The sequence below is a fragment of the Scardinius erythrophthalmus genome (genome assembly GCF_964197995.2).
Source record: "Scardinius erythrophthalmus genome assembly, chromosome: 16".
Classification (NCBI taxonomy): domain Eukaryota; kingdom Metazoa; phylum Chordata; class Actinopteri; order Cypriniformes; family Leuciscidae; genus Scardinius; species Scardinius erythrophthalmus.
This window is the reverse complement of record NC_138236.1, coordinates 3,789,709-3,813,639: the sequence shown is the minus strand read 5'-3', so window position 1 is coordinate 3,813,639 and position 23,931 is coordinate 3,789,709. Positions and strand designations below refer to the sequence as shown.

At 38.5% G+C, this 23,931-nt stretch overlaps 1 protein-coding gene across 1 annotated transcript in view; it reads right to left on the bottom strand.

The window, feature by feature from the left end:
- The window catches only part of LOC308704664 (mannosyl-oligosaccharide 1,2-alpha-mannosidase IA), a 215,495-nt gene extending 193,420 nt beyond the window's left edge, over positions 1-22,075 (bottom strand). The window contains exon 1 of the mRNA XM_081389126.1: positions 20,059-22,075. Within this exon, the coding sequence (XP_081245252.1) occupies positions 20,059-20,607 (549 nt within the window). The 5' untranslated portion in view covers positions 20,608-22,075. The remainder of the gene's footprint in view (positions 1-20,058) is intronic.
- Positions 22,076-23,931: the final 1,856 nt, after the last annotated feature.

Genomic DNA, 23,931 nt, shown 5'->3' with positions numbered 1-23,931 from the left:
GGAAAAAAAGCCTAATAGGTCCTGTTTAAAACAATTCATTACAAAGTGAATTATTAGAATTTTTTCGTTGGCTGTAAACTATAGGTGTTTGCAAAGTTAACAACTTGCGCATTAATGCATGTTTATCACATCTGACCATTATTTCTCCACAGCTCTTTGCTTCAGTGGATGCAGCACTTAAAATATCCCTGAAATTTAGCCTAGCTCAGTTTCAATCCCAGATGTTTTTTGATGACTCACACAAATCCACAACAAAAGTCTCATAAAGTCGATCATTAAGTGGCTGGATAGTGTTGCAGTAACGTTCCCTAAAGCGTCACACAAATTTGTGCACACAGCACAACTCCATAATGTTAAACTGCTGATGCTGAAGCATTTTTTTGGTCCAGTTTGATTAATAATGTTTTTAATAAAGCCCTGTCCTTGATAAATGAGACAACCAAGACAATACTGTTGAAAAATGACTGATACTCAGAATCATAACACTGATATTACCATTGAAATGAATGAGAATGCTAGAACAGAACTCCCTCCAGGTCTTTTTAATTATGTATGACATCCAAATATTTTATTTCTTTGCATTTTCACGCTAACTTACTAGCTGAAGCTACATTCCTCATGCATTCTTTATGGTCAGCATGTAGTTGGCATGTAGAATTACATGCATGATGAAATGGATGAGGTCATTTCTATTCAAAACCGATGTTAAGTTGTTCACCACATAAAGCTTTCAGAGCAATAACCATTCAAAGCAAAACAAGACTGGATCATATTACAACAAACAAATCTGTCTTCAAGCATGCAATTCAGAGTCCTTTTTGACTCCCGAACTATGCTAGACCCATGAACAGAGATTGTGATGGGTCATGCTCATTTGTGGGCAGGTTATGTGCTAACAGTCATTTGGCTCACAAAATCAAAAGAAACATGCCGGTTCTGAGAGAGATCACAGATCAGACAGACTTCAGCACATGCTCTTTTACAGCAGCAGCTCAGTCCTAAAAACACTCTAAAACAGCATTTTAACACTCCAAGGGCCCTATCTTGCACTCAGCGCAATTGAGTTTGTTCACTGACGCATGTATCATTCCTATTTTGCACCCGACGCACAGCAGACTTTTCCCTCCACAGACGCACGTCGGTAAATTAGGGAATGAACTTGCGCTCCCGGGAACGGTTCAGCGAAAAGAGGAGGCGTGTTCCGGCGCAAACGTTCCCTGGTGCTATTTTGCAGTTTCAGAAAACAATTCCGCCACAGACCAGGAAAAACCTAGTCTAAAGTCAGCGGCGCGTTATTCAGATGCTACTTTAAGGGTGCATGCTTGGCCATAATGTAGCGTGTGCACAACGCACATACACTTTGCTTCTCTCATCTACACAGACGCAGTAATTCACATTTTTGGGCAAATAGGCATAGATCTAGCTTACACATTAACCCAAATTATTATACGCCTGTTTAACCGAAGCTAATCTGGGTGTGTTTCTCCATCCCCATTCAATGTCACTTCTCTGTCTTTTACGGCCCTGATGAGAACGTCGGTCTCCTCGGCTGTGAACCGTTCCTGGCAAATCCGCCGTTATAATAGCAATCCGCCATGGAACAAGCACGTCTGCTCTTAAAGGGAATGTGAGATGTCGCTCTGATTGGTTTATTTCACGTTACGCCCAAACCACACCTATGAGTAACGAAGCTCCTTCAGACCAACCCATTTTAGATTTGCGTCGGGCGCAAGAGTCATTTATCCCGCCGGTATAATAGCAACAGCGCCCGAGATCCGCCCACAAAGTTACTTGCGTTTCGCGTTTGATACTTGCGTTTCAGACCCAAAGAGTTGCTAAAGGTCTGATTTTTGTATTTATACTACAGTGTTAACCAAATTGTTGTAACATGTTGCTCAAAGACCAGAACTGATGTTGGAAACTCACATAAGACACATAATATTTTTTTTTAAAACCCTCCTTTTGTGAATGTAAAAGAAACAACTATCTTCATTTTTTAATTATAAGATCTCAGTTTACATAGTGTATACTACTTTACAAACGTGCATATGTTTATTACAGTACATCTTACAAACTGGTTAGTGGAAAAATAGTTACTAAATATTTGCCAAATATCTCTTCTGGCATTTACACATCAGCTTTCCTTTTAGGTGTCATAAAGGCAAAAATAACAATTATTGCAGTGGTTTTCTCCAGTTCTGAATGCACTGACACTGACGTTTTGTTCAGAATAATGGTAATGCACATGTAAATGAAAATGTGAATCAGCCTGCAAAGATTAAGGTTCACATAAACAAAACTTTCACAATCTGAAATCCGACAAATTAGTGCATGTAAACATACTTTGTGCATATGATGTATTTGGAGTCAAACTGACCTGCATTGGTTTCCATGCAAAATTTCTTATAGCCTGTAACAAGCTACAATAAAGGTTTTCGTTTTTTGCATGATTTGATTTTTGGCGAATTGCATGAAAACCAATTCAATTAAATTCAAAACAAATGCACAAGTTATTTAATAAATACAGGAGGAGGGTTAAAAAGTTCTAGGATTCGTGCGTCTTAAAAAAGAAAATCTCAATTATCGGAACAAACAACAAAGAAGAGTTATAGAGTCCCTGCCATACAGTATCTCTAATGTAGGGACAGTTTATTCAGATTGAATAGCTAGTAAAACCCACATCAACTGCACGATGCTGGATCCCTGGAGAAACGAGACATTTCTTTGTTTACCTTCCCGTTAGGAGAAACGGAGGTCTCTAGAGACGCTGATGATCCAAACATTTGTAACACACCCTGTGAGGTTCAGTACAGGGATCCCTCACACCTGCGGGCCCCCGAGGACCCTTAAATAGAAACATGTCTACATGAGCATTTGATGAAAGGCAGGAACATGAGTGGCTTACAGGGGAGAGATACAGTATGAATGATGCTGTTTATCAGCTCTGAGCGGTGGAAATAGACTGTAAAACTGAGGATGCTATTGTGTAGGATCTCACTACAATTTAAAGGGGCTCAGAAAACAATAAAAACAATCATAAACGGCACCTAATGCTTCATCTTTCCTTTAGTGTTTAATAAGCCATTTGTGCATGTAAACAATCTGCAAAGTTACAAACTTCATCTCTCCAACAGAAAACACTTGCCTGAAACGCCTCGTTTCCTGCCATTATTTCTGTGACTTATGCGTGCTATCAGAATTATCATAATAAATACAAGTTTCCAAGTCAGAAATTGGACATGCATGCCCTCTGAAGTGGTATTTACAACTGGGAAACCAGAGTTTGATACCCGAGTTTCCAAGATGGGTGTGCCATAAACTTTTTTCCACAACAGCTTCATCACCTTGTCATTATAGTGCATATTTACATGAATGAATAATCATTTGAAGCGCATTGTATGTTTTATACACAGTGAAAATAGCCTGTTTGACTGAAATTCCAGAATCATCATCTTATTATCTGACAATCATTATATAGATAGCGCGGTGATGTTCATTTGGTTGTCAAAGAATGGGATGCTACATTTTTATTCAAAATTAAATATCTTCAATACTTTTTTGCTTTAATAAGATTTCTCCAATAAATGGGCGAGAATAAACCTTGCATCCTCCATGATTCCTGTTCTTTCGGGCAACAAAGCTCTTGAACGTGACGCGCTCATAAACACGACTTCAGAAGTGGGACGCAGAGAGTTTTTTTGAAGGCAGCATTATCTATGACATCATGTGACACATTTGCATAATGCCCGCCCACTGGCAGCTTTGGTCCGCCCCCAAAGAACAACTGGGTATAAGCGATTTTGCTATTTTTATAGATTTAGCATAGTTACCTTAGCTATAATACTGTTTACAGCTGCTCATGACGCCTTGGGAGCTGAAACAGAGTACTTATTTATTGAGATACACGACAAGACAAAACTAATTAAATACATTCAGGTTCTACCGTTTTAAATACATCCGTTAAACATATCCGAGTAAAAATGTTGTCCATTTACATTAAAAACAGTCTGACAAATTTCAGTGTAAATCTTAAATGGCAAACGACATCTATTAAAAACAACTTGATCATACTTAGGTTTTAAAATGACTAAAAAAACTCTCTTACGATAGGATTTATTTAATTTATCTTATGCCACTGCATTCATCCACTTCCATCCCATTCAATCTGCCACTTGTTAGTAATATAGTTTATTTAACTTAAGCAAGGTCAGAGGTTAGAATAAGTTCAGAGCCAATTAGTAAATAAGTTTAATTAAAGTACTCATTGCAAACATTTAAAATTAAAGTCAACTTTAAACCGTAAAATGCACTAATGCATGTTTGCTTGTCTTATTGTGCATGAATCTCTATGAATATACATGAAGAGATTTTTTTATACACACACATACAAATATAAACTGCCAGAAGCATTTGCAAGTGTGAAAACGGAAGGGAGTGAACAGGAAACACTTTTAGATTCAATCTGACACAACAAACCAGCTTCAACATTTCAACCGTTTTACCCAAGATGTATTTGCTAACAGAGTTTAGGTGGAATTTAACTGTAGTTTCTGCTTCAGCATGAGCACGACCACACCTGCAAACCAACTTCCCGTTTCTCATTGCATCCACTCACAGAGCAAACCGCTTTCCGCTGTTTCTGTCATGTGACTGGCATACAGGCATGAGCAGAGGTGATGGGTCACAACGAAACCATCAGCAGAAGCATAGGCTAATGCAGCTGGCGGAAGGGTTTCTACCGAATCTCTCAGTCCTACGATTCCTGATCATTTCAGTATCGCAGAAACGAACTACAGCTGTTTCTGACCAACCACAATCTGACACCCTAATAAAGGTGTGAAAGGGTGATAGTGTGTGGAAACACCCTAATAACAACAGCTTAAAGTTAGTTGTAATACTTTACAATAAGGTTACATTACATAACAGTAGTTTCATTACCTAACATTAACAATGAGCTGCACCTTTGTTATCCTTGTTAATGGTAAAAACACAACAGTTCGTGTTAGCTCATGTCCATTAAACAATATAAAGTTTAAGTAAGATTAATAAATGAGTAATTTTTATTGTAAGTTCATGTAGTTTAATTACTAAAGTTAACAAATGGAACTTTATTGTAGTGTTAGTTAGTTTAATGTGAATAGCAGCTAAAAACAAATACATATTAATACAAATAGATAAAGTACATAAATATATCTGTGCATATTAGTCAAGTCAAGTCAAGTCATCTTCATTTATATAGCGCTTTTAACAATGTAGATTGTTCCAAAGCAGCTTTACAGTATAATAGGAGATTAAAGTAACAGAGCTCTAGAATAAAGTTATTGTCCAGCTAAAGTTAGTTTTTGATTGATTCACTTCTGTCACAATGATCATTAGTTATTAACTAGGGGCCGCTAACACGACACCGTTTTAACAGAAAACTCGTAAGTTCTTTCTAAGCAAACTTCAAAAACGCGAACCAGTGAGAACGCCGATGGCATGCACATGCGTATTACGAGTTCAGTCTATAGGTATTTTAAAAGTAAACTAATTTTATATCTACTCTTTTATATCTACTCTAGCGAAACAAAAAATTCTCAACAATACGTTTTTAAATAATGCATTTAAAAATAAATAATTATTATATACATTTATATATTTAATATTAAAGTATTTACTAAATATAAATATATTTAGTGAAATATTACAGTACAAAATTTAACTTTAAAATAAATGTAGAAGATACCAAATAGTAGGTATACAAGTAAATATTCTGATAGATGAAAATGCATTGAAGCACTATAATGAATTCGGCTGTTTTCGCATTTGACTCGATTTCTTGTTCGGACAGATTTCAAATCCACCATCTCAACCTACAGGTCTGCTTTCACAATAAATGAGGTTTTATGTAATAAAGTTCGGGAGGAGAACGTTCGGGAGGAGCACGTTCAGGTAATCAACCAATCAGCACAAGAGGAAGCCGGTGTAAATATAGCCTTCCCTCACCTCTGTCCCACGACAGTTTCACAGCATCCCTCCTCCACCCCATCACCTCACTCTTGGCTGGTTTTCTATCCCAGTCAAAAGGGGGGAGCGCTCTGGGTTCGGGCCAAATCCCGAGCTCGAAGCCCTCTCCCGGACAGCGCGCCATATCCGCATAAATTACTACATCTGATTTAATGTACGTGTGAACTCGTGAAACTTTCAGATCCTGCCTGCAGTAAGTGAGGTTGGTGTCATTAAAATGAGTATAGAAGCTGTTTACCAATGCAACTGTAAAGCCTCAAGAGAAGACGCCAGTTTCACTGTTACTGATGTGTTAATCCCCTTGGATTTACCACCAAAATTTTCCACAAACAACGATGGACTCACAGCATAAGATGTGAGAATGTGAGCTGCTCTCTGAAGAGAATGTCCTCAAGAGAGAAGCACCAATGACACATGCATTATAGTGCATTATGCAAATGATACATCATCAGTAACGGTTCACTCCTGAGAGAGAGAACGGATGCTTTGGAGCCAGACCAGCTTTACAAGTGGACTCAGGTGCGGTTCACTGGTGCACAACACAGTGCAGAGAACAGCTTTCAAGATTCAACCAAACCCAACTCTGACATCAAACTGAGCGTGTGAAAGCACCCGAAACAAGACTGATTTAAAGTTTGCTTATATTAATCTGAAAAAGCAGCCAAAAGAAGGAATAAAATACATTAATAGCAAAACAGACATCCCACCTCTCCCGGGGAAGGCCTGGGAGTCTCCCGCATATTGATAGCGGCTCCTTGATGCCTGCAAATTATATACAATGTTGAGGAAATTGAGAGAGAGAGAGAGAGAGAGAGAGAGAGAGAGAGAGAGAGAGAGAGAGAGAGAGAGAGAGAGAGAGAGAGAGAGAGAGAGAGAGAGAGAGAGAGAGAGAGAGAGAGAGAGAGAGAGAGAGAGAGAGAGAGAGAGCGCGAGAGAGAGAGAGAGAGAGAGAGAGAGAGAGAGAGAGAGAGAGAGATAAACAGTGTAATCAAAAAAAAAATTATATATATTTATATAATATATTTAATTATATATATAATTATATATATATATATATATATTATATATATATATATATAGCAATTTTGAGATTTTTTTTTTGTCACAGATGTAAACACATCAGCTTTCTTCCATAAGGGGGTTTGGCTTCACGGCATCTTTGTTTCCAGGCGGACGTTAAAGAATGCGACACACACGTCTCCCAGAAATCTTATAGAATTCAACCAATCAGATGACTACTTCAAAACTTCAGCAACGGTCCCTGGGTGTGAATGTGAAATTACAATATATAGAAATGTAATGTTAATATGTGAATAATCCTGATTATTTTTTTTTATACTGAGACATGTTTTTAATCGATTGACAGCACTATACACACATACATACACAAAAGCATATAACATATACACACATTTCGTCATAAAAAATTCACATTATGATACATCAAGCAAGAAAGAGAAATGGTCCATCATAATAATGGAGAGTCGCTCAGCAACTAAAACAGGAAAGTTTGGCATTTTCTGAAGCGGTGCTTAATTAAGTGTCACTTTGTGTTACGATAATCTGCAATTCCACAACGCACTGACGCACGATCATTAAACAAGACCGCAACATATTTGCTCTTTGCTTCTTTCTGTAAACAAAGTGGGCAGATATTGTCACTCCCACAGACGCTAAACAGAAAAAATGATTCAAGTCCTTTGGGCTGTGATGATTTCTGTGTTCCGCTGTTTCATTAACGGCCTAATTGTGTTGGTAATGAACAAAACACCCTTCCCAAAAGCAGGGCACTGCGCTGAACAACCAGATAATTAAAAACTATTTCTACCAATGTCGCCCCAGTGGAAAATCACTTACAACGCCTGACTGAACCAAAGACGGCATTCGCAATCACTGGAACCAGGTAAAATTATGCAGAATACCGTCTTGATGAAATGTGTCAAGACGTCTGAAATGCGATGCATCATTTCAAATAGTTTTGCATTAAACAGCATATTTGTGAAATTTACATGCATGATTTGCATTCCTGCTCTAAACTTTATTGAATGAAGAATAAAACAGAGTCTCAGGCACCAAACTTAATAGAACAGCTCAAATCAGATCACAAATTCAAACATTTTAACACATTCTCCACTGGTTTATGTTTACGAAAATAATCACACATGATGTTTCTTAAATTATATTGCAGAAAACAAGTACAGGTCACAATTCTTCCCAAGAATCAAAAGAAAAAAGTCTATTTCGTAGGAATAGCAAAGGCAGCGACCACACAAATGGACAACAGGAATGAGCTAATGACAGAACAACACAGGAAAAAAGAGAGTCATCATCACCTCCTCTTACATAACTACATAATGTAACAAATTTGCATAATGCTAGCCCTATGGTCTTCATTGGCTGCCTGTGAACAGTGTCTACTTTGCCCCGCCCTCAAACACTGTTAGTTGTATCGGAGACTGGAAGAGTTTGGTTCGTGTTGTCGACATGTCAAGAATGACCAATCAGAGCCTAATACCAATCACAACAGACTGGGCCATCTGACCAATCAGAGCAGAGTAGATCAAAAACAACAGACTGAGCCATCTGACCAATCAGAGCAGAGCAGAGTAGATGAAACAGAATAGACTGAGCCATCTGACCAATCAGAGCAGAGTAGATCAAACACAATAGACTGGGCCATCTGACCAATCATAACAGAGTAGATCAAACACAACAGACTGGGCCATCTGACCAATCAGAGCAGAGTAGATCAAACACGATAGACTGGGCCATCTGACCAATCAGAGCAGAGCAGGCTAATGGAAAGGAGGGAATTAGACTGAATCTTCGAACAAAACGTTTTCAGACTCTTTGAGAAATAAGGTGATGTGCAATGTATATTATGAGAAAATTTGTATTTCTGACCTTGGAAGCATGTACGTCTATTGTAGGAGACTACAAAAACTAAATTGTCCTTTCCTTTAAAATGGCATAATAGAGGCACTTTAAATAACCAAGTGTAAACGGTACAGTGCAGGAAAATCTGTACCAGCTGACACGTTTCTACTGAAACATGGTCTATAATGTCACTCCGCCAAACCCTAAACAGAATCATGACAAATATCCTTGCTCAAGCATCTGATTTTCTATAATTAGCATGTTCATAATTACACTGCCAGTATGTGGTGGAAAAAAGCAGAGTTTTTCAAAGCTGAAGCTATACAGTGAAGTAGACTGCTAGCTTAAAACCTAGAATTTGAACTCTAAATACTTTTGAGCGCACACACACACACACACACACACACACACAGAGTGAGAATCTGGCGTCCCCAGCATAGCATTTGGCTCGGAGCAGAGCGTGCAGAGGTCACGTCCACCCATGTCTGCTTACTGGAATCTGATGCAAACTTACTCAAAATAGCAAACATGGAGGTTGGCGCAACGAGAAAAACAAACAAATGAGTCCTTTAGAGACTAAACAACTGGTAAATCATATGCTTTAACTGACCTTGATCCTAAACTTTAGCATTGCACGCACTAGATAAATTATTTGCAATAGTATTTATCCACTTATAAATCATTTGCTTTAACTGACCTTGATCCTAAACTTCAGCATTTTGTAACAACTGTCATAGTTTTCCATGCACTAGATAAATAATTTGCAATAGCATGAATATAATAGAATCACAACGCTTAGTGTTGCATTAAATAGGATTTTCGAGAAGATTTTTGCGCTAATCTTCACTGAAGGAAAACACTGTAATATAGCCTAATATTCACAGAAGCTGGAAGAGGCACAACAGATTTAATAGGGCAACTAGAATTAGATCACAAATTTGAACCAGGCATTTTATTGCATTTTCTGCTTGGCTATATTACAGCATATAATCACAAAGATGTTTAGTACAGTATCAGATTATACTGCAAGCACACTTAAAGAAAATGAAAATTATGTCATTAATGACTCACCCTCATGTCGTTCCAAGCCCGTAAGACCTCCGTTCATCTTCGGAACACAGTTTAAGATATTTTAGATTTAGTCCGAGAGCTTTCTGTTCCTCCATTGAAAGTCAATGGACGGCATACTGTCCATGTCCAGAAAGGCAGTACAGACATCATCAAAGTAGTCCATGTGACTTCAGTGGCTCAATCTTAAGTTTATCAAGCGACGAGAATACTTTTTGTGAGCAAAAACAAACAAAAATAACGATTTTATTCCACTATTCATTTCATTCTCTCTCTGTGCCTCGAGCGAGTTGAGTTCACGTAGTGTTTTTGCGTAGCGCGTCTGTGTTGTACGTCCAGTGGCGTAACTTTGTTTTAAAAAGTGGGTGGGACGGTTTATTTTTTTTTTTAACGGGGGGGGGGGGGGGGGTTATGAATGCTGAATCATAAATCGATGTATGTACAATAACATTACGATGTCCAGCAATCGATTGAAATAGTGCATGGGTTTAATTTGTCGTTTAATGAGGTTTGATATGTTGGTGTGAGTAAATCCATAATATAAATGTGTATATTGAAATGGTCCAGTGGTAGAATTTTTGCCAAGCGTGTCAGAGGTTGTGGGTTCTAATCCACACTCGTATAGGTTTTTTTTTTCTCTTCTCATTAAAACCGATTATGTTTATCAGTGGTTGTATATCAGGCAAGCATACGTTTGTATGCATTTTGTTTGGTAATTTCACCGGAACGAATAGAGATCTCCACAACGGATTGAAGCGCGCGTCCGAGTGAAGACTGTGTGCGAGCCACAAGAGAACACAGTATCCGCGCCACTGATCGCAGCGGCAACGAGCACTGTCTTTGACCACTTGATTTCAAAAACAACACATTTCAGCGGTAGATCGCCTCTTACAAACGAACTAAATGAATGCTCTGCTAGTTAACTGGAGATGTTTTATTTATTTGTATTGGTACATTCGTGCCGCGAGATGTTTCAAAAGTGGTGGGGAAAATATCGACCTTAGCAAAAAGTGGTGGGGACATGTCCCACCCGTCCCACCCGCAAATTACGCCTATGTGTACGTCACACGCATCAAACATGACCAGTGTCGGCCAATAGTGAGCCTACGTGTGACGTACAACATAGACGCGCTGCGCAAAAACACTATGTGAAATAGTTCGAGGCCCAGAGAGAAGGAAATGAATAGTGGAATAAAGTCGTTATTTTTGTTTACTTTTTGCGCACAAAAAGTATTCTCATCGCTTGATATACTTAAGATTGAGCCACTGATGTCACATGGACTACTTTGATGATGTCTGTATTACCTTTCTGGACATGGACAGTATGCCGTCCATTGACTTTCAATGGAGGAACAGAAAGCTCTTGGACTAAATCTAAAATATCTTAAACTGTGTTCCGAAGATGAACGGAAGTCTTACGGGCTTGGAACGACATGAGGGTGAGTCATTAATGACATAATTTTCATTTTTGGGTGAACTAACCCTTTAAAAGCAGTTCACACAGGGCACACATGCATTCAAAACAGCCAAACGGAGCGCATTAGCAAGAAGTTTCACAGGGTTCCATGGAAAACCTGGTTACATTAGGGAAATTTTGTAAGGATTTGTGTTTTCCAGACCTGTAAAAGAGTCATGGAAATTCCTATGGGAAGTACATAAATCTTACCACAGTTTCAACTTAAAATTTTAAGTTTGGTCAACTCAAATATCCAAGTTGTCACTTAGTACAAGTTCACATTTCAAGTTGACTGAACTTGAAATTAAGGCAGCATGAAAACTTTCAGTTGAAACAACTTCTTTCTTTCTTTTTTTTACAGTGCATCCACATACATTGAAATGGTAATGTTTACTTCTCTTCTGCTCACCAAGGCTTCATGTATTTAATGAAAAATACCGTTAAAAACACTAATACTGTGAAATATTACAACTATTTTCTATGTGAATATATTTTATTTCTGTGATCAAAGTTGAATTTTCAGCATCATTACTCCAGTCTTCAGTGCTTGATCCTTCAGAAATCATTCTAATATGCTGATTTGCTTCTCAAGAAACATTGATTATTATTATCAATGTTGAAAACAGTTGTGCTGCTTCGTATTTTTCTAGAAACAGTGATGCATTTTTTTTCAGGGCCCTTTTATGATTAAAAAGTACAAAAGAACAGCATGTCCAGATGTTTGCTTGCAAACCAAATTAGTTCAGAAATTGGTCTAAAATGATTCGCTAGTGAATTGGTCTGAATTTGAATAACTCTCAAATGACTTACTTTCCAGTAACTAAAAACAACTTGTGTAAGGTCATGGTCCATGGAGAATCAGGCAAAATCAGTCAAAAAGTTTTGGATGCACATATAAAATGGAATTACTTTTAACTTGATACTGCATCTTTACTGCATCTTTACAAAAACATTACAGAAGGATTGCAAGAACGACTCAAACAGCTCCTTACGACATCTGACCGATGTGGGGTTCTTAACAGACGACACTGATGCTGAAAATTAATAGCTCAAAAGCAATGTAAACAAACACAATATTAAAAAATAAAATAAAAAATCAATTAAAAAAATGAATCAGCCTCTCCAATACATCAATCATCACAGAATCAAAACTGTTCCAACAACCAAATCTAGTCTATATCTAGCCAAGTAACCACATTAAGTTTAGTTTGCAAAGACTGCGCATATTGAGAACGGCAATTCTCAGCGGCACAGGCGAAAACAGAAGAACAGATGCTGTAATCATGACTCTCGTTTAGCGGCCGCTCTCCATCCCCCGTTTCAATAGCCAGGAGCTAGTTGCCTTCTCCTGCCCCCTCAGCAGTCGCTCCTCCTCCGCTCCGAGAAGTGGAACCGGATCCTGGCTTTCCTCAAAGAGCACACGCTTTTCCCAGCCTCGGGCCAGAGCTGCCAAGCTGCTCCTTGTAACTCTATCCATCTCACAGAGCGGTGAACGCCCATTCAGCATGTCCCAACAGGGGATAAACCCTCCAGTCAGCACCCGTGACAAAAGCAGGGAGGCAATGATGAATGAGAGGCCATCGAACCGACAAGCTTCACATGTTCGTGGATACCAGCCGCAAATTCCTATAGATTTTCTGGGGAATGTTAAAAAAACACGTTTCCAACCGAGAGAGGAGCTTCAGACAGCATCTACCGGCCAGCTAATTGATTATATATGTCATTAATAAGAGGAAAAGATTGATAAATACACCCACATACCAAAAAGATAAAGAGTGATGCAGGGATGACGTATTTTTGAAGGCCAAAACTCGGAAACGAGTTTTAGGGTCCCGAAGTCAGAGTGTTTTTGGTTAAATAAGGTCTGTGGTGAACACAAGCTCTACAATACATCACTAAAACCCTCTTATGATTTTTTAAAAAAAAAGCGTTTTCTTGTCTTGAAAAAGGCGGTTACAAACAAGTTTCTAAATGGGACATGAAGCATCATCAGCCGAACAGGTAAACTCATCTACTGGTCAATCACAGCCTCGTTCTGTTATAACCACGCTCTTGCAAACTATTATAACTCGAATTTCCGGGGAAAATGTTTTTAAACAGACTGAAAGAGTTGGCTGAAGCTTAGTGATGGTGATGTTGAAGTCATGTGGCCATGGTCGTTTAGCTTTTGACTTCTGCCGATTGTCTTTATGCTTCAAAATTCCTAAAGGTTGTGTTCATTTGTGAAGATTATCATGATGAATGATAATTTCTTATTTTCTGCAATAATCAGAATTGCTAAAAAAAAAAAAAATCCTTCCGCTTTATTTTCTTTATGCAAAATATGTTGATATTTATGCAAGATAAGCATTAATTTATGTTTGATTTATGAATTGAGAAAGCACTGATTTGATTTATGCAAAACAAGCACTGATATTAAAATTAGCACCACAATGCAAAACATCATAATGGTCCTAAAACAGACGTCATTTTCTTTATGAAAATATGCAAAATAAGCATTGATTTATGTTTACACAAAGCAAGCAATGATTTGTGTTTGATTTATTAAGCACTGATATTAAATGCAAAAATAAATTATAATGGTCCTAAAATAAGCTTCAATTTCTTTATACAAAATATATTGTTATTATGCAAAATATGTTGATATTTATGCAAATAAGCATTGATTTATTGTTAACACTTTACAAAAAAGTTTCAGTTTGTTAACTATTTTTTAAATCTTTGTTAAAGCTACACAGTGTAGGATTTTCTCCCATCTAGCGGTGAAATTGTTTATGACTACCAACTGAATATTACTTTTCTAGTCCCTCCCATTCAGAGGACGTTTTAACTCCTATGGTGGCCGTATTAGTTCAAATCTGCCGGCAGTCGCGAGTAATCTCCCCCTCACATTCGTCACGGTGCCACTGAGTGTAAAAACGCGAAAGGCGAAGCTTGAATTTCCAGGTATGTCCCTCTTTGGCTAATGTATTTTCAAGATGGAGGCGCAACATGGCTGCCGCCATTCGAGCGACTCGCTCGTATGTATTCTAAATGGCAGATTCTACGCTTACGAGAATACTTGATTAGTTGGTAGAAATAATTACACATTAATGAGCACATATCATTTTGAAAGAACAAAGTGTTTTTTGCTAAGAATCAACTTAAAAAAAATGACAGTGAGTGTAGCTTTAATGTTAGTTAATAAAAATTCATGTTTTGCTCATTTATGTTTTATTTACACAAAATAAGATTTGATATTAAAACAGTATAATACAAAACATGATAATTACGGTGGTCCTTATTTTTAAAGTATCCAATTGTCATGCTCTTAACCCTTCAAATTGTTCCTTTATATAAGAAAATACAGCATGCCAATTTTTATGGCAGTAACATAATTATTACTGGTAGCTCAATAGCTTTAAACTTTCTGAGATTTTGATGATTTTCGTAAAAACAGATCATTTGAATTGGTATTGTTCCTGGCTAGTAAAATAAAATAAAAAAATCTCCATAAAAGCATCTAATGCACCATATATTCCTAAATATGTATTTTAGATACATATCTCAGTTTACTTATTGTAGAAACTAAATCCAAATTAATCCATCCATGACCTGGTTTAGCAGATTTACCTTTCCTGGTGGAATCAATACATATTTCTATTGATGACCTTGGTTATTGTTTGGGTTTAGAGCACATTTTTTGGTTTAAAAAATGACATTACGTTCCTTGAAATTGACCCGGAACTTTGGCCGAATCAAGCAGATTATCAGGAGGCACAGGCAACCATACATGCAATGAAAGTAGTCAAAGATCCCGCCGAGAGAGGAGTGGCTCTGATTCAAGAATACAGTGGCTATCTCACACACTCTGAAGAACAATTGCAGTTTCTCCTTCATGTGGTGGAAGATCACCGACGGATCTATCCAAACTGCAAAAAGTCAACACTGGCTGCTGAGCATCAGAAATGAGGGATTGTTGAAAACTTTGTGCTTTTTTTAGATTGTTGTCATTGTTGTCATGTCAGTGTTGCTCTGATTTCAATAAAATGTAGTTCATTTGCAGCAACTTTTAATATTACTTGCATATAACAATAACGCCGCACAACTTAACATAGGCAATCTTCCACATGATTGAGCTACCTCTAAATATCATTTTTGTCAACATTTTTGCATATTTCTAATTTTGAAGTTAAGAGGAACAATTTAAGAGGTTATGACACTAACATTTTTCTGCCTTTAAAATGTCCACCTCCACTCCATTTATTATCCTAAATTAGTTTGAGGTCGTTAGCTGCATAAAGACACCTGTCCACCTTATACAATCAGTAAGAATCCAACTACTAACATGGCCAAGACCAAAGAGCTGTCCAAAGACACTAGAGACAAAATTGTACACCTCCACAAGGCTGGAAAGGGCTACGGGGAAATTGCCAAGCAGCTTGGTGAAAAAAGGTCCACTGTTGGAGCAATCATTAGAAAATGGAAGAAGCTAAACATGACTGTCAATCTCCCTCGGACTGGGGCTCCATGCAAGATCTCACCTCGTGGGGTCTCAATGATCCTAAGAAAGGTGAGAAATCAGCCCAGAACTACACGGGAGGAGCTGGTCAATGACCTGAAAAGAGCTGGGACCACCGTTTCCAAGGTTACTGTTGGTAATACACTAAGACGTCATGGGTTGAAATCATGCATGGCACGGAAGGTTCCCCTGCTTAAACCAGCACATGTCAAGGCCCGTCTTAAGTTTGCCAATGACCATTTGGATGATCCAGAGGAGTCATGGGAGAAAGTCATGTGGTCAGATGAGACCAAAATAGAACTTTTTGGTCATAATTCCACTAAACGTGTTTGGAGGAAGAAGAATGACGAGTACCATCCCAAGAACACCATCCCTACTGTGAAGCATGGGGGTGGTAGCATCATGCTTTGGGGGTGTTTTTCTGCACATGGGACAGGGCGACTGCACTGTATTAAGGAGAGGATGACCGGGGCCATGTATTGCGAGATTTTGGGGAACAACCTTCTTCCCTCAGTTAGAGCATTGAAGATGGGTCGAGGCTGGGTCTTCCAACATGACAATGACCCGAAGCACACAGCCAGGATAACCAAGGAGTGGCTCTGTAAGAAGCATATCAAGGTTCTGGCGTGGCCTAGCCAGTCTCCAGACCTAAACCCAATAGAGAATCTTTGGAGGGAGCTCAAACTCCGTGTTTCTCAGCGACAGCCCAGAAACCTGACTGATCTAGAGAAGATCTGTGTGGAGGAGTGGGCCAAAATCCCCCCTGCAGTGTGTGCAAACCTGGTGAAAAACTACAGGAAACGTTTGACCTCTGTAATTGCAAACAAAGGCTACTGTACCAAATATTAACATTGATTTTCTCAGGTGTTCAAATACTTATTTGCAGCTGTATCATACAAATAAATAGTTAAAAATTCATACATTGTGATTTCTGGATTTTTTTTTTTAGATTATGTCTCTCACAGCGGACATGCACCCACGATGACAGTTTCAGACCCCTCCATGATTTCTAAGTGGGAGAACTTGCAAAATAGCAGGGTGTTCAAATACTTATTTTCTTCACTGTATGTAAAGTCAGTTCTTGGTTTTAAGAATTGTACATCTAATTAAACATGAAAGTTTGAAGAATAGAAAGACTAAAATAGTATTTTCTTGTAAGACGTGCAACAATAATCTTCATTGTATTTACAACTTTGAAAGTGTTTGAACTGTTTTCCAGGACTGCTAACAAGATCTGAGCTGTAAACAGTCATTTCCATTATTTCCATGTTCCCAACTTGGCCAAAAAGCTAAGAAACGGATGACCTAATGTTTTGGTATGCTTTGTACACTTACAAAACAGTGCTGTAATGACACCAGAGAAGATACCATGGTATTCAAAAGGCAAGATCAACCTCTAGTTTTCTAGAAGAGCTGATCTCTCGTCTGCCAGATTATTATTTAATGGAGCTGTTTATCATGATTAGGTCAGATATGAATATGCATGGCTCTGACAGGAGGCGGCACAGAGGGAAGCCAGAGGCATCCGTGCAAACGCTTCGTAAATACTTAATTCAGCATGAGGCTTTAACAGCAACAGAATAAAGCCTCCATGAATCACTGAAATCACATGCAAGTAGGTCAGAGCAGGTTAATATACATCACTCCACAAATAGAAAAGAAATGAACTAAATCCACAATCCTGGTCTTTTTATCAATGATTCATTACACAATGTTTTGAATAAAAGGGTTTATTTTCCTAGCACATCAAAATATTCGCTGATTCTCAACTTCTGCTTACTCTATGTAACGCCCACTTTTGACCATCCAATCAACTCCTGAGCCTTAAAATAAAGCCCCGCCCACATGTGTCTTTGAAAATCCAGTTTGACTTGGAAACATGACAGATTAAAGAAGTGAAATGGGTTGTGTGAACAATGTTTCACATTGACTTTAAAGTTTAATGAAACAGCATGCATGAAAAATTATTTGTTTTGTTGCCTGATTTAGCTTTTTTTCCTTCATTTTCGACTCCTGCCTAAAGCAAGGTAAAAACACTGGCTTTGCCACCACAGCGCTTCATAAATACCCCGCGGGTCTGGAAACCATCCAGCGCTTCTGACGCTGTGAAATATGATATAACAACAGAAAATTCTATGCAGAATTGCAGCTATAACACTCATTTCAATAGACTCACTGTGCCCTGGAAACATACTTTGTTTCTGCAGTTATTCATGAGAATAGTCTGAGAAAAAAGACTTTGGTAAGTTAGAGAAATCAATATGTAGCAAGCTGGACCTTACTCTAGACCTATTGTGAAACATTATGAACCTGAACAAATAGTACTGTCACTCTGACATTTAAAGGACAAATTCACCCCAAAATGAGAATTCTCTCATCATTTTCTCCCCTTCATGTGGTTTTAAACCCCAATGACTTTTCCTTCCCTCAAACATAATAGAGCTCAAACAAAATGTCCCAAAGATGGCAGTATCTGAAATCCTTTTTTATCCTCATGAGGAAAACAGCTTATAAATCATACTAAGTGATGTTTTTTGAAAAAGTAAAAAAAGCAGAACGTTTTCTGTGTTGGGTAGGGTTAAGGGTTAGTGTAAGGGGAGAGAATATACAGTTTGTACAGTAGAAAAATCATTATGTCAATGGAAAGTCCCCATAAAACATGAAAACACAATGTGTGTGTGTGTGTGTGTGTGTGTGTGTGTGTGTGTGTGTGTGTGTGTGTGTGTGTGTGTGTGTGTGTGTGTGTGTGTGTGTGTGTGTTTTCGGCTCATCCCTATGAGGGAGCGAAACTCATTCTGATACAAGAGGTTTCACTAGCACACCAGAAAGAGTTCTTAATGATCATTGATTCACCAAGACAGATTCAGGAACAACAATGCTTCACTATAGCACAGTCAATGTCTGTATTCCCGATATCAAAGCATATCAGCTGACTGCAAGACAAAAAGTTCCTTTCATCTGGATTCAAACCACCAGCTTCAAACAACCGGCACAAAAACACAGCAGCAGAAAGGAAGCCTGAGCGCTCTGATAAGTGTCAGTTAGGAAAGTGACACATCAGTAATTATCTGTTCATACAGATGTGGATTCTAACTTATGCGGACGAAAAACATAGGGAGACTGGGGCTAGTTGTCACATCCGCTACATCTAAGGGAAAGCTGTCACATGCGCTTTTATATGCAGTTTTGTTGGCCAATGGTTTGATATTTTAATGAATTGATTTGCATTTCATAAATGTTTAGTTTCATTTCACATTTAATATGCAAGAACAATAGTGTGACAACATGCCCCACTATAGAGTTCAATTAACTATATAGTTTTATTCTTTAGCAATAGCAGTGGAAATATTCTATATGTTTTGTATACCTTTACTCCGACTAATTTATATTGTCGTTCACTGGAATAAATGTGACAACTAGCCCCGACTCCACAATAGCTTCAGGCATCTTCATATCAGTCATGCCTGTTGCTGTTCGCCTCAGATCCAAGGCAATTTAGAACAAATGTATCATTTAACAACACTTTTATCCAAAGTGACACTTATTACAGGCACAATCCAACAAGTTTCAAACCTACAAGCTTTTGCGTTACACAACTATGTAAGAAAATCATGCTTTGGTAAATTATAATTATTATAAAATTATGTCATGATTAAAAAAAAGTCATCCCATACACTAAAAGATTGAGGCCAAAACTCAATTTTACGTTGACTTTATGCACTGAAAATGCGAACTGCAGGTCTTTTAACCTTGGCACTTTAGTTGAACCAACTGAAAATTTCCAATGCAGCAAGTTAACAAAATTGTACTATCGTACTATCATATGACATAAGTCATAATTATAAAATAAAGTGAAAATTAGGAAATAAAGTCATTATGACAACAAAAGTCGAGTTTCTATGACATTTATACATAATAATGACTTGTAATTGTAACTTTTCCTCTAAATCAATTATAACAGTATGTCAATTTCGAATTTGTATGACTTAGGCTATATGTCAACATTTTGACTTGTTATCCTACTTTTTATCCCATAAATATGACTGTGTCTGATTATGATTTCCCAAAGCATGAGTTTATTTTTCTTATGTGGCAGAAATGGGCATCCACACACAACAATAAGAGGCATCCATGCACACATCTTTCTCACCTCTTTGACTTTCTCCCTCCGCTTGAGCGTCTCGGAATCAGATGGGGTTCCCTGGTCCTTCCCCAAAGCTGGTTTCAGCAGGCACTTTTTAAACGTCTCGTGGCTGAAAGTGGTGCCGTGCTGGGCGTTAAGAGCGGCCGAGGTGACCCGCTCGTCCCTGGCCGGCGGTTCGTGCGCCCTCGCCGGACTCCACTCGTCCTGCGCTCTACTCCCAACAGATCTCTCCACAGTTCTCGCTCCATGGGTGACCGAGGGCTTGCGGCTCACTTTAGGTTTGACAATCGCCTCAGCCCCTTTTAAACCCGTCCGCTGATGCTCTTGATCCACGGGCACCTTTTTGGAAAGCTCATTGTCGGAGCCCACGGTCACCGCGGGACTCTCGTTCTTGGAGAGGAAGATGCGCTTCAGACGCACGGAGTCGGGTAGAAAGAAAAGAGCCCCGAAGCACAGAGTTACCAACCCTGACAGGAACAGCAGAAAGACGAATTTCTGAGACAGACGAAGCCCCATGCCCGATGCTGAGACACCGGGTAACTTTCGGAGAACCATTTAAACTCTCAACTTTCGCGTCACGCACGATTATACAGTGGGAGACACACAACGTGCGATCAAAACTTCTCTTGTCTCGTGGTTAGAAAGCGCAAGCAACACGGATGTTGTGCAAGCTGAACTCTCTCCTAGTCAAAGTGCCTAAATCTTTCTGAATCAATCGATTTAAGAGACCACAGGTGGCGTCAGCACATTTGCGCACAGCGAGAGCGTCATTGAGCATCACTGCTGCTTCCTTAAGTTTCAGTTTTAATCTCATCTGAGACCAAATTGAGACTTTTAAGGTCTTAAAGCAACAAAATGTTACGCATATCCAAAATAGCTGCTTTCAAAGATGATGACGCTCAAGGAGATGAAATTGAAGTAGCATACGCCTATAATAATATCTACAGCCAAAAGTCATCACATTAACACATGATAAAACGTGCCTGCAAACACACTGCTTTATGGAAATGACAATGGTACTCAACTATAGGCGAAATTAGGCAATTATAAACCTAAATGCAAACCTAAAGTTAAAGCAGCATTTAAGTAGTCAATAATGACATGCACAGCCAACATGCATCAATGCCTTATATTAAAAGGAGAGCAAAGTGCCTGCAAACACACAAAAGATGATCACCTATGAGACCTATAAAGGTTAAGCAGCATTTAAGTTGCCTAAAATGTCATGCACACCCAGCATTTATCTGAAAACACGCGAATTCCCTACAAACACACAGCTTTCTGACAAAACGCACTTTTTTAAAAGTGAAAGCATCGTATTAAATGCCCTGTATTAAACGGCAAGCATCAACGTGCTTCCACACAACTGCTTTCTAATGATGCTGATGATGAAGACTCGTGGCCAAACAGCGCAACACTGAAGTTTAGTGACTGAAATAAAACGCATCTCAGCTGATAACCCCCAAAACTGCAACCTCATAGGTTAGCCTACTTCACAATATCTATGTGCGTTTGGCACAGTGCACACCACTCCATCAAGAGCTGCAGAAATACATCCAAAGATCAAGTCAAAAGAGTCCGCGAACCGACGAGACAGAAATTCGGTCCAAGTGTTTCTAAAAACTGTAGCTTTATGCGCCGTGCACGCACTCAACTCTTCTGTGCTCCGAAAGTCTACGTCCAATGCACGAAGAAGGATGTTTGAGCTGATAAAGCGTGATCGGCAGATGGATGGGTCATTCTTCGGAAATGTAATCTAATGAAAGCACGCTGTATCTTCCCATTCCTGCGCGTTCTCTTCCGCGCTCGCCTGGTTTATCACCAGAGAAGGACGGAAGAAAACGCACGCCGATGAACGCGGGTCGCTGCGGGATATTCTCTCTGTAGACGCGTTGAAATGAAGCCGTTGTGATCCGCACAGAAGCTGAAACAGAGCTCGTTGAGTCTCGGAGATCTGGGCGGTCTGCCGCAAACGCGTCTGATCAGCAGCAGCGGTGAGCGCGAGCGAGTCATTACCGGCGCCGCGCGAGAGAGCGCAACCGCGGGCTCATACATCCATCGTGTGGCGGGTGTGGGTATCGTTTTTGAAGAACCTGGGTTCCACTCAGTGAAAAAAAAAACTGCATTTGTATTTACAGTGGGAAATCTGAGTTTGTTTTCATTTTCCGTTCATTTTGGCGATTTGGCCCAAGTGGTGCTCACTGTAGAGTCAATGACGTCCAGCTCCTCCTCTCTGGACGTCTAATGGGAGGAGGAATAGAGTTATGGGAGCTTCACCCATTAGGCCCAATTTACATTCAGAGAGGGGGAGCTGGACGCGCGCTCTTAAAAATAAAGGTTCTTTATTGGCATTGGTTCCATGAAGAACCTTTAACGTTCATAGAACCTTTCCATTACACTAAAAATAATGCTCTGGATTATTAAAATGTTCTTTACATTAAGGTTCTTTACATTAAAATGGTTCTGTTTAATAAAAAAACAACTGTCAACTTAAAGGGATAGTTCACCCAAATCATTTACTCACCCTCAAGTTGTTCCAAACCTGTATGAATGTCTTTCTTCTGTTGAACACAAAATAAGATATTTTGAAGAATGTCAAAATATCTTCATAAATTTTTTTTATTTAAGAAACAAAATAGCCAAACAATTGACTTCCATTTTTTCCATACAATGGAGTCCATCAACTGTTTGGTTACCGACATTCTTCAAAATATCTTCTTTTTTTACAAAGTCTACGTAAGTGATTTCAACCATTTTGCATAGGTTCTAACTAACTTTAGTTCGTAACTATCATAAAAATAGTTTACAACATTGTCAGTGGAAGATTTTAAAACTATAATCTTAGAAAATATAAATCATTTTGGTCAATCGACCTTCTTCAGGCTTACTTTAATCTTAAAAGTATAAAGAAAACAATGTTTGAATGGAGTAATGCATCATATTCTGCTTATTCTGAGCCTGTAATAAATTCACTATTAGAAGAAAAGGTTCTTTATAGAACTCTAGGGTTCTTGACTCAATTTAAAAAAAGACTTTATGCCAAAAAGGTTCTATAAGGAGAAATTATTCAATAATAGGCTACTTTCATGTTTAATGGGTTATTTAAAAAAAATTAGTGATAAAGTATGTGCTGTTTAATTAAAAAAATGTGACTCTGGATCACAAAACCAGTCACAAGTCGCACGGGTATATCTGTGGCAATAGCCAACAATACATTGTATGGGTCAAAATGATCGATTTTTCTTTTATGCCAAAAATCATTAGGATATTAAGTAAAGATCATGGTCCATGAAGATATTTTGTAAATGTCCTACCGTAAATATGTAAAATATTTATTTTTGTGAGTGGATGCAGCACAATCGCCAACATAAATGAACAACTTTAAAGGAGATTTTCTCAATGTTTTGATTTTTTTGCACCCTCAGATTCCAGATTCTCAATAGTTGTATCTTGGCCAAATATTGTCCTATCCTAACAGACCATATACCAATGGAAAGATTATTTATTTAGCTTTCAGATGATGTATACATCTCATTTTAAAAAAAATTACCCATGTGACTGGTTTTGTGGTCCAGGGTCACAAATAATCAATTAAAAAATAATAATAATTAAAGGTTATGGATGAAGCGCCTGCCAAAATCCTTTAAGATCCTATACCTTGTCTTCTAAGAGTGTTGCATTGCTGATATTCTGCTTGTTGAGAGAGTGTTTTATCACACCACTGGCACTTTGTCTAGATTTAACTTGGTTTAGCAAAACAAAATGATTCACAAGTTTAAAGCGAATAAGCAACACCAAACCAAGGCAGCAATCGATACAGAAATTCAACAGATTTTCCAATTTAAACTGGACGGAGACAGAGGACAGTTTTCCTGGAAC